Source organism: Poromitra crassiceps (genome assembly GCF_964638095.1).
Source record: "Poromitra crassiceps genome assembly, chromosome: 13".
NCBI classification, from domain to species: Eukaryota; Metazoa; Chordata; class Actinopteri; order Beryciformes; family Melamphaidae; genus Poromitra; species Poromitra crassiceps.
This window is the reverse complement of record NC_139644.1, coordinates 42,997,419-43,009,880: the sequence shown is the minus strand read 5'-3', so window position 1 is coordinate 43,009,880 and position 12,462 is coordinate 42,997,419. Positions and strand designations below refer to the sequence as shown.

Here is a 12,462-nt window from a genome sequence, read left to right as displayed (position 1 = left end):
ACTGCCGATTGATTGCTGCGCTTACAAGAGTTGACATTGCGAACACAATTATTTGAATAGAGGAGAATGTGTGCTGTTATGCAATAAACATGTACACAAATGCACACACACACACACACACACACACACACACACACACACGGAGCATAATAATGTACACATTTTTCATTCATTTCAGAATTACATACCAGCATTGCAACCCCCCCCCCCCCCCACACACACACACACACCCACACACACACACACACACACACACACACACACACACACACACACAGTTTTGAAAAATGATATATAAACATCACAAGACACTTCACCATAGAGGCTTTGACGTTCTTGCATTATAACACACTTGCACATGCGCACACACACACACACACACGCACACACACACACACACACACACACACACACACACACACACACACACACACACACACACATTGTTGAATGGCCAGGTCCTTAGGAGATGGTGGGTGACCCAGATCTGTCGCTACGGTATCCATTACCCAGAATGCCTCCTGAGTTGTAAGTGGTAGCTGAGTGAGTGTTTCTCATTGGCCAATGCTGTCATAACAGCAAAGTTCTATCTAGCACCACAGACTCATCATGGTTAGACCGTACTATCTCCGCATCCCATTTGTATTGGGAAGGAGGAACCTCCCGGTTCAAAGTTCAGGAATGCCCCCCTGTGACGTCACCTGACCTCGGATTTTCATCCCCCGATCTCGGGAGCGCCTCACCAACCCCGACCTCAAAATCCAATATGGCAGCTCCGCCAGCGCGCTTCAACAGTATTGCAAGTTGCAGTAATACTCTTTATCAGCACTTATGTCTCATTTGTGTCTCATTACATGAGTCGTACCGGCAGCCTCGTTCTCCAAGATGTTAATTTATGGCTCACCCTCGGTATTACTATAATGACACATGGTCCTTCTGGTCCCGAAGTATAGTGGGAGGGACACCGTAAGCCTTGAGTATCTTCATCATCATGGACCTTGAGTCAAATGCCTATAATATACTATACTATACTCGAAGTCTAAGATGACATGTTGTGATGAGAACATAGATGATCAGCACACAAAAAAGACCCTGGAAACCGAAATCCACCAAAACCTTCTAACTATGTAATTGAGGGTCTTATGTGACTAATTTGAGAGATTAGTTTAAAACCAAATCCTAAATATCACCATTTCCCTGTTTACAATTTTTCTTGAGGCAGGATTTGAATTGGGCGGTGCTTAAAACTTCAAACTGCCTGCCCCATTGACGTCAACAGGCGGGTCCAATCATAAAGTAGCTTGCCGTTGTCCGTTCTACAAAACCTCCGTGCCCTCGAGTCGCAGCCCGCTGGGACTCTGTCTGAATGGGGCCGGCCGTGTCAGAGTGCTGCTCTGCCAGGCAGCATTTGAGGGAACGACTCGGGGAGACGGTCCTCACCTCCAGGGAGGCGAAGAGACACATCGCGTTTCTTTAAATGCGTGTTTCAAAAAGTCTGCACATTAAACATTATGCTCATGTTTTTGTATCTGTTGGTGGGCTATTTTTGATTTATTTGACATTTATAAAACATAGTCAGACCGAGTCTCTGAGCGAGGCACCGCTCCCCTTTCACTTGTCTGATCGGGTCTCAGCAGAGCTGGAGAGACCGGGAGAGAAATGAAAATGAAAGTAAGTAGGCGACACTGAGCCGTGTCAAGACCACATTTCTTGACCCATGTGGTAAAACATTGATTTCTAACCTGTTCGGTCCCAGGGCGGAGTCTGCTGCGGTCTGCCTCGCTCATGATTCGGCCAGAATTTGAGGAAGTAGTCGGGCCAGCGAGCCAGCACGACACACACGCGCGCACGCACACACACACACACACACACACACACACAGGTTCAATGTTCAATGCGACACGTCCACACAATCCTAGACGGAGACAGAGCGGAGATTTCTGCTCGTTTCTCCATGACTTTCAAACCTAAATTGATATACTTTGCGACGTTCATCATCGTTCAAATTTGGCTGGTGGCTTATTAACATATAGGTTCCTGTGGTGTGATGAACTCAAAATGCAAATTTATGTTAGGTTTCCAGGGTCTTTAAGGATTTTCCGTTGTGCCATTTTGCATCCCCAGCTGAACTGAACCGGGAAAATTGCTGCTGGGGGGGGGGGGGGGGAGTCACAGGGTGCTACAAACAACAAATGAAAAGGAGTTGTTTTCATCATTGAAATGCAGTTGCTGTTACCTGCAGGTTCAATGAAAACGTGCTTCCAGGTGATTTATTGAGTGGCTCCTGCTCTTATTGGACAGTGGACAAGTCGTATCACTGCTTCATTAGTGCAAATTATGTGACAATAACCTGAAGTTGGTCTGCTTTGATTCATCACTGTTTCAAAGTTGTTTCAATACAAACCCATTATCAAAAGCTGACTAACTTGCTCCGGATTAGTCTTCTACCGTTACATACAACAACAGAACTTAAAAGAACTTAAAATATATAATAGTAATAATAATAACAACAACAACAACAATTTCTAAATGTCCAAATATCCATTTGACCTGAAATTCCTCAGTTCCAGATGGAAAAGACAGGGTCACATGCTTTTAAAAGAGACAACACAAGTCAAATAAAGTCAATACTGGAGGACTGGAGATTTAATGGTGATGATGTACAGTATATAGCTGGGCAATGTTGCCTTCACTGGCAAAAGGATGGAAAAGGAGAGGAAAAAAACATGATGAAAGATAGTCCGTTGCCCATGTACACTTCCTCTGAATATTGTCTGTGAATCACAGCCCCGAACTGACCTCTCAACCAATCCAATCCCAGACAGCTCTCCCACAGCAGGAAGTGTGAAGTGAAGTAGTTCTGGATGGGTTTGCCCTTGGATGCTGGTCTCAGATCAGTGCTTCATCTCCTCTGTATGCAACATCCAAATTTAGTTTCTGCACAATTGAAACTGATCCCAGAGTCAGCCAAGGGCAAATGCTCCCTGAAATATGTCGAGGAGTAATTCAAACTGTGGTGTCACTTTGTTATGTACGTATTGATTTGTTGTTGTTTATTGTTGTAGTCTTTGTGATGATGGTGCAAGGTACAGATGCCCTTTAATGCTTTTCTGTCAGCATTGCAAACTCCCAAACTAACAGAGAGCCAAAGTGGAACGTCACCTGCTTCAGCACTGTACCAGAGATGTTATCTGCCATTTATTTTCCCCATAGACATTTAGTAAAATGTCAAACCATGTTACTTTGTCAAACCAAACGGTCCAGCTACTGTATATTTAGAATCTGGAGAGACCATAGAACATTTCACTCAGATCAAAACTTTAAAAAATTACATTGAAAAAATATTTTCTTTAAATCCGCAACTTTTTTACTTTTTGGTCCGAGTGAAAGGTCTCCCCTGTTTATAAACATATCTGAACCGTTTGGTTTGAACAAGTAAAACTATTTTTATAAGCATTTTACGAAATGTCTATGGGGAAATAAATGGCGGATGAAAATCTCTGGTACAGTGCTGAAGCAGGAAGTAGGCGGTCACTTTGCCTCTCTATAGTTAAAGGACAACATGAGGATTTTTACATGTGGGTGCTAAAAAGAGAGATCACATCACGCCAGTTCTGACATCACCTCACTTGTTATGGGCCGGGCCCCCTTGTATTTGCCAGTGTTATTATTATCTGCCTTATACTTGTACTTAATTGGAACTTTCAGTCCTCAACTCTGAGAGCTGATGTGTGGCGAGCGTTCTGGCACCCCCCCCCCCCCCCCCCCCACCACACCTCCCCGATACGTGAAGCACTTTGAGTATCTAGAAAGATGTTCTATAAATCCAATCAATTATTATTATTAATTACTTCTCAGGTCAACTAGATCATGACTTGCCATTAGTGGCAAAGGTTGTGAGTTCAAGGCCCGGGGGGATGCAGAATAAATACTTAAAGATTTTGCTGATCACTTTTAAAACATCGATTTTTACTTTTGACCCTTATGAGCCTGAGCACAACGTCAGATCCCTGAGCAGGGGCTCCTAAATCTACCCTTAAACACTTTAACACTGAAAGAAAAAGAAACAGCGAGTACGGGGTTTTCGATACAAAACGCTGGCCTCGCACGGAGGCAGCCCACGTTGGATAAACATTGTATTTCCTATATAAGTTCTTCACAATAAAAGGCCTTCCGTTAGTTTGTCAGTGGAAAGCTTTTATTATTAAGCAGTAGCAGCAGGAAATGTTTTCATCAGCTCAGCAGTAACATATGACACGGCTCTGAGCGATCAGGAAACGGTAAAATAAAGCAGATATCTGAAAGTACAAACCAAAACACCGGCGATAAACTAAACTTCAAACCACAGAGATTCAGTTAGGAGCTACAAAACTACTGACAGCTGAACACAGAGGATTTTTTCAAAACGCCTTTCTCTCTGTTCTCTCCACTCAGCACGGAGACACGAGAGTTTCGCATCGCAACCTACATTCGCTCGCAATACAGCTGTTTGAGCGGGAGAAGGGGTGTCGTCACGGGTTGGCTGCGGTCGGCGAGACGTCACCGCAGCCCGCTTGGAGGCGGGTCCGGCGTGCTTTGGCCCAACTCTGGAGTAGGTCCATCTCGAATGCAGCACGGCACGGCTTGGCACATAAAAAAATTGCAATGGAAACCGAAATCAGCGCGGAATGGCATGGCATGGTGCGCCCAAAGGGAAAGGCCTACTGCTGATGCATCTCTGGGCCGATGGTTGTTTGGTAGATGTGGCATCACGTTGAGATGTTTCCAGCACAGCTAAAAAAAAGAGTGTGAGAGCAGGAAATGTCATCTAAAACATCAACTAAGAGCAAGTGGTTCTTTCTAGAGCCGCCATTTTACACCGACAGTCATACACGGGGAAATCCATTGTAGAAGAGGCAGAGGGAACAATTTCACCACTGACAGCAGCCTCAACAGACCAGAGTGCAATGCAGCCACAGGACTCAGGTACTCACTGCCTAAAGAGGAAGTAGACATGCAGGTACTCACTGCCTAAAGAGGAAGTAGACAAGTTGAGGGAAAGTGTGCACAACAAAAGGGTACATTGCTAGACGTATATATAAATAACACCAGGAACTGGTTGGACATCCCAGATTGATGATACACAAGAGTACAGAGTATCCTGGGTGGATTTGTCCTTTGAATGCAACAATTGCAAAAGCCCCACATGTGAAAAATGCTGATATTGTCCTTACAGTTTAGCACTGGAGGTACAAAAACTGATTCCTGGTCAGTGATCAAGGGTAGCTTCACCCTGGAGATGTGTTGGGGTGACGATGTCTGTATGTTTGTGTACCATTTGGAGAGGACGTTTTCAAACCTCTCAGAAAGGATGTCATTCCAAATGCATTTGTGAACATAGTTTGGGTCAGCATTGTTCTTGGGCGACTTTTCAATGCAGCATGAATGCATAGCAAAATTGCCAATAATGAAATGTTGCCTTGAAAAGCAACGCAAGATTTTTGTTGTCCCAAACTACTGTACAGCCATGGCTATGTCCAAAACCAAAATGGCACATCCTCTTGAAAAGTGTTACCTCTCCACTTGCTGTTTAATGGCCGTGTCTCAACGTAGGACTGCAGAATTCAGCTCGACCTTTCTTCACCTAAAAGCCAAAGCAGCTCCCAGATTAGCATTCCTACTCTTAAGACACAGACTACTTTGCATTCCTACTCTTAAGACACAGACTACTTTGCATTCCTACTCTTAAGACACAGACTACTTTGCATTCCTACTCTTAAGACACAGACTACTTTGCATTCCTACTCTTAAGACACAGACTACTTTGCATTCTACTCTTAAGACACAGACTACTTTGCATTCCTACTCTTAAGACACAAACTACTTTGCATTCCTACTCTTAAGACACATACTACTTTGCATTCCTACTCTTAAGGCACAGACTACTTTGCATTCCTACTCTTAAGACACAGACTACTTTGCATTCCTACTCTTAAGACACAGACTACTTTGCATTCCTACTCTTAAGACACAGACTACTTTGCATTCCTACTCTTAAGACACTGACTACTTTGCTGCCTTGTTTGTGTCTTAAGACACAGACGACTTTGCTGCCTTGTTTGTGTCAGATGGTGTATGTTGCACTGTGTTTCCTGAAAGTAGCACAGCACTGAGGTCAGCTCTATTCCATTGAAATTCAACAGGACCATGACAGTTGGGAACTTTATACCATTGCCATTCCATTGTAATTAAATGGCAACAACAAAATGTTACCATTACGTTAATCTTTATTCCATTTTAATTCAATGGGCAAAACAAAACCATACGATTATGATCAACTTTATTCCATTTTAATTCAACACTAAAACAAATGCTTTACCATCGAGATCAACTTTATTGCATTTGACCTCAACAGGAAAATAAACTTGATTCCATTTTAAGTCAATGGAGCAATTGAGCAAACAAAATCTCACTGCTGTAGTGATTTTAAGAAACCCAGCCCTGATTACTTGACTGGCTGACTGACTTCCCAACTTCATTCACTCCTATGGCTCCTTGCACCATTTTGCATCCCTGATTGAATTAGTGTCAATGCGCACTACAGCAGAAGGGACGAGAAATGAACAGCATAAAATAGGGGCAGGTGAAACAAAGGATGGAAGGCAATAATTCCTGACCCCACATGAACTCGAACCCTTCTAGTGACACTTCCTGTTTGTAAAACTGTTAGCGATCTCAGCCTGCTCCAATCTGCTTTCACTTTGCAGAACTCAAAAGTAAAAAATAAATCAAAGAAAGTACCACCGCTCAAAGTAAAATGTCATAAATATTTCAGCCTCCCTGCCGCCTGCTCGCCTGCCAAATAGTTTTATTCTTTTCTTGTTCTTTCTGGGAAGCGGTATCAGTGAAGGCTGTTATTTCGCTGTGACTCAGGTTTGCTATGTGAGACACAAGCAGTGGAGTTTTCACAAACTCTGGGTAAAGTTTGGCTCTTTAATAATTAATAATAAGAGTGGGGACGGGAGGGTGTTATATTCTCTGGCTGACCGCTGACTGAGCATTGTAAAAACAGTCAGGACAGATTTGTCAAACCAACATTACTATGCTTTGCAGTGGCAAAGCCTGTTGAGCCCATCGCAGTATGGCACCCCCTGTAGAGCCCATAGCAGTATGGCCCCCTCTGTTGCCCCTACTGGCTGCATTCACGCAGTGATTTGCACTTTCAGACATTTTTCCACTCAAAAAATGATTAACGTCATTTAAACGAGGGATGCCAGTATGTCACCTTCAAACATGGTTTTAAGGCTGAACAAAGATTTGTTTACTCAGTGAACCCTGTAATTAGATATGAATTTAGGGTTAGGGTTAAATATTATTTTTGCGAATACTCAGGAATAAAATGGGAATGTAACACCAAATTACAATCTCTCTATAGCTGCAGATGTCTATATCATCATCACTATAAAAACAAGAGAATTGAATTTGTTCACGCAAAAACAAAAGTACAAAAGAAGCTCACGCTAGTTACTGACAAGTCAGTATCAAAGAAGGAGGGTTCTGAAGCAGGCTGAGAGGAGGAGGAGGAGGGTTCTGAAGCAGGATGAGAGGAGGAGGAGGGTTCTGAAGCAGGCTGAGAGGAGAAGGAGGGTTCTGAAGCAGGCTGAGAGGAGGAGGAGGGTTCTGAAGCAGGCTGAGAGGAGAAGGAGGGTTCTGAAGCAGGCTGAGAGGAGGAGGAGGAGGGTTCTGAAGCAGGCTGAGGAGGAGAAGGAGGAGGGTTCTGGAGCAGGATGAGAGGAGGAGGAGGGTTCTGAAGCAGGCTGAGAGGAGGAGGAGGGTTCTGAAGCAGGCTGAGGAGGAGAAGGAGGAGGGTTCTGAAGCAGGCTGAGAGGAGGAGGAGGGTTCTGAAGCAGGCTGAGAGGAGGAGGAGGAGGGTTCTGAAGCAGGATGAGAGGAGGAGGAGGGTTCTGAAGCAGGCTGAGGAGGAGAAGGAGGAGGGTTCTGAAGCAGGATGAGAGGAGGAGGAGGAGGGTTCTGAAGCAGGATGAGAGGAGGAGGAGGAGGAGGGTTCTGAAGCAGGCTGAGAGGAGGAGGAGGGTTCTGAAGCAGGCTGAGAGGAGGAGGAGGGTTCTGAAGCAGGCTGAGAGGAGGAGGAGGGTTCTGAAGCAGGCTGAGAGGAGGAGGAGGAGGAGGGTTCTGAAGCAGGCTGAGAGGAGGAGGAGGGTTCTGAAGCAGGCTGAGGAGGAGAAGGAGGAGGGTTCTGAAGCAGGATGAGAGGAGGAGGAGGAGGGTTCTGAAGCAGGCTGAGAGGAGGAGGAGGAGGAGGGTTCTGAAGCAGGATGAGAGGAGGAGGAGGAGGAGGGTTCTGAAGCAGGATGAGAGGAGGAGGAGGAGGAGGGTTCTGAAGCAGGCTGAGAGGAGGAGGAGGGTTCTGAAGCAGGATGAGAGGAGGAGGAGGATGAGGGTTCTGAAGCAGGCTGAGAGGAGGAAGAGGAGGGTTCTGAAGCAGGATGAGAGGAGGAGGAGGAGGGTTCTGAAGCAGGCTGAGAGGAGGAGGAGGGTTCTGAAGCAGGCTGAGAGGAGGAGGAGGGTTCTGAAGCAGGCTGAGAGGAGGAGGAGGAGGAGGAGGGTTCTGAAGCAGGCTGAGAGGAGGAGGAGGAGGGTTCTGAAGCAGGCTGAGAGGAGGAGGAGGAGGAGGGTTCTGAAGCAGGATGAGAGGAGGAGGAGGAGGGTTCTGAAGCAGGCTGAGAGGAGGAGGAGGAGGAGGGTTCTGAAGCAGGATGAGAGGAGGAGGAGGAGGGTTCTGAAGCAGGATGAGAGGAGGAGGAGGAGGGTTCTGAAACAGGATGAGAGGAGGAGGAGGAGGAGGGTTCTGAAGCAGGATGAGAGGAGGAGGAGGAGGAGGGTTCTGAAGCAGGATGAGAGGAGGAGGAGGAGGGTTCTGAAGCAGGATGAGAGGAGGAGGAGGAGGGTTCTGAAGCAGGATGAGAGGAGGAGGAGGAGGGTTCTGAAGCAGGATGAGAGGAGGAGGAGGAGGAGGGTTCTGAAGCAGGCTGAGAGGAGGAGGAGGAGGAGGGTTCTGAAGCAGGATGAGAGGAGGAGGAAGAGTGGAGTATGGGAGATGGAGACAAAGGAGTGAATGTGGAGGGGAAGCAGTCAACACTGTTGGACCTTGTGAAGCTGTCAGAAGCTGTCATACACATACGCATGCATGCTGCAAAAACACCAACATTCTAACTCAATGACCGTTACTTGGCTTGTGACCGTGTCAATGACTGAGCCCGGCTCTTGAGCAAACAGACATTAGACGTGGTTTTTGCATAAGAAGCCTGCCCTCTTCACCAGGTCCAAATCATTCTGTAGGGGAGTTTTGGTTTGGGCATCAGGAACCTTGTGTCTGTCCGTCTGTCTGTCTGTCTGTCTGTCTGTCTTCCTGTCTAACTGACCGTCTCCGCCTGTTGTCTCTCCTCTATAGGCTGGCTAAAACATCTGGATTCTGAGATCCAAAGTTTTTGTCAACTAGAGCGTTACTGTACATGTCATATGGACCATGTTCACTCAGCTCCAGATGATTTACCCATCAGTCTCTGAGTTTCCCAATTGTTCTGGAACAAAGTGTATTTGCTGCTGTGTGTGCTTTTGGGAACCTCAGAGCAGGTAGTCCAGTGGATTTGGACAGAGTTGGTTCAGTACCAAAGTCTCAAATTGGACAGATAAAAGGGACTTTTGTACATATCCAGTGGACTAGCACCCCTTCCCTTACTACACAGTGTATGTTGGTGCTGCTGAGCGCCACCACTAGGTGTCTAAGTGATGTTGTGGCAAAAATCCAAGTGATGAACTGATTTTCGTAACCCATTCCTGTTTTGTCCTGTCTGTCTGTCTGTCTGTCTGTCTGTCTGTCTGTCTGTCTGTCTGTCTGTCTGTCTGTCTGTGTTTGTCCGTGTGTGTGTGTGTGTGTGTGTGTGTGTGTGTGTGTCTGTCTGTCTGTCTGTCTGTCTGTCTGTCTGTCTGTCTGTCTGTCTGTGTTTGTCCGTGTGTGTGTGTGTGTGTGTGTGTGTGTGTGTGTGTGTGTGTGTGTGTGTGTGTGTGTGTGTGTGTGTGTGTGTGTGTCTGTCTGTCTGTCTGTCTGTCTGTCTGTCTGTCTGTCTGTCTGTCTGTCTGTCCTTTATCCAACTTCCTCCTATGGTCTAAATATTTTACTTGGTTCCGGCTGTTTTTCTTTATTTCTTTGTTTTTATTTAATTTAATTTACATTTTATTTTATTTTATTTTATTTTATTTTATTTTATTTTACTTTCTTTTTTTTCTTTTTTTTTCTTTTTTTTATTTACAAATGCTTGTGATTGTAACAAATGCTTTATCTTTGCTATTTCTGACATGCAACACTGTATATCATAACATCATGACATAACAAATCATAACAAATCATAACATCACGACATAACATAAAATATCATAACATCATAACATAAAATAACATAACATAACATCATAACATAAAATAACATGACATCATAACATAAAATAACACATCATAACATAAAATAACATGACATCATAACATAAAATAACATAACATCATATCATAAAATAACAACATTGCATTTCCTTCCATAAACACACGCCTAACATTTTGTCTCACCTTATCTTACTACTATTTGACCCTTCTCAATCCTCACTCTTCCTCACCCTCATAATCTATTCATGTCCCCTCCATAATGCTGCTCTAACCTGTGTGTGTGTGTGTGTGTGTGTGTGTGTGGGTGTGTGTGTGTGTGTGTGTGTGTGTGTGTGTGTGTGTGTGTGCGTGCGTGTGTGTGTGGGTGTGTGTGTGCGTGTGTGTGTGCGTGTGCGTGTGCGTGCGTGCGTGCGCGCGCGTGCGTGCGTGCGTGTGTGTGTGTGTGTGTGTGTGTGTGTGTGTGCATGCGTGCGTGCATGCGTGTGTGTTGTGCGTGTGTGTGTGTGTGTTGTGTGTTTGTGTGTGTGTAGCCACGGGCTATGAGAAGTCACGCAGCCTCAATAACATCTCGGGCATGACAGGCGCCCCGCTGCGGCTCACCCCCATCACCAACTCCACCTTCGAGCCATTCGAGCCGCCTGGCCTCAGGCGATGCCACTCCCCCATCCCCTCCATCTTGTAGCATAGCAACCGCAATATCAACAACAACAACAGCAACAACAACAACAGCAATGATAAAATATAAAATAACATTTCTGGGAACGGGGGAAACATCAGGAAGAAACAAAAACGACGGTGGCAACGGCATCGACATGGACGGAGTGTCTCAAAGACTTTGTATTCATCCCAGCTGCTCTTTCATTCAGTCACCATTACCTTACATGTTTTATAATGATAATAATGACGACAAATGACAGTGATTCTGGGTGTAGGCACTAGAGGGTGCTGTCTTGTCGGAAGAGTACCCCGCTAAATTAAAATGCAGAATAGCAAAACCTTACCGATTAAGCCCAGATAGATGCTTTACCATAACCAACCATACATACTTTGTGTAATACACCGAAGTATAATACACAAACACACACACACACACACACACACAAACACACTCACACACCTGCCTTACTAACAGGGACTGAGTATAGGTCATTAGTTTAGGCTGATATGATAGTTAACTTAGTTTATCTCTAGGTTTCCCTGTGCTACGTTTTGCCTGTGTGTCGACTGCACTTGCACTTCGATGCTTAAAGAGTGATACTTAAGAATAGGTATATGGTACTTTTTCTAATACACAGTAAGTCTCAAAAGTGTAGCTTGTCTCACACACACACACACACCTACACACACACACACACACACACACACACACACGTGCACAAACACACTCAAACTGCAGTATGCATGTTTTTACTCATGAAAATTGTGAAAATCAAAAATAAAGGCCAATTAGTTACATAATATACCTACGCATAGAAGACATTAAAAAAAATGTTAAGAACTTTTTTACACGTATAAATCGAAAGCATATCTTTGAAAAGGAAATATCCAAAACTGTAGCACCTCTGCACCTTTAAAAAAAAAGATGAGCCATGTAGACTGTAGACAATAGAGTATCCCACTTTTGACGTTGTTCACTTGTTTGTTGTGTTACAATTTGGATGAAACGCACACGCAAACTCTCTCTCACAGACCCAACAAACCTGGCACGCATATCGACACAGTCACACACACTGTCCAACATGTTTCCTTAGATATGCATCCGAGGAGAGGGGGAGTTACGTCCGATTGTCCAGTAGGCCTCTAACCTCCATAATACATGATCATTACTGACATTTGTAGAAGCGCATGGAAGCAGAGCTGGTCCAGACATCAGCAAACGCTTTACTAACAGCTTCAATGAAGAGTTAAGTCTCAGAGGTAACGTTACTACGGCACACCAACTATTTTTGATCAAGTGGACAGAGTGGAATAGGCTTTAAAAAAAGTGGTCGATGTTGGTGCGTCTCTGTTAGGGTGGAGTGGGG

The 12,462-nt window shown here is 44.9% G+C and overlaps 1 protein-coding gene across 1 annotated transcript in view; it reads left to right on the top strand.

Annotated features, from left to right (window-relative positions):
- Positions 1 to 11,120, top strand: part of LOC310787772 (voltage-gated potassium channel KCNC1-like) — a gene marked incomplete at its 3' end in the record, with an annotated part of 162,222 nt that extends 151,102 nt beyond the window's left edge. The window contains exon 5 of the mRNA XM_083649259.1: positions 10,969 to 11,120. Coding sequence (XP_083505385.1) covers positions 10,969 to 11,120 — 152 coding nt within the window. The remainder of the gene's footprint in view (positions 1 to 10,968) is intronic.
- Positions 11,121 to 12,462: the final 1,342 nt, after the last annotated feature.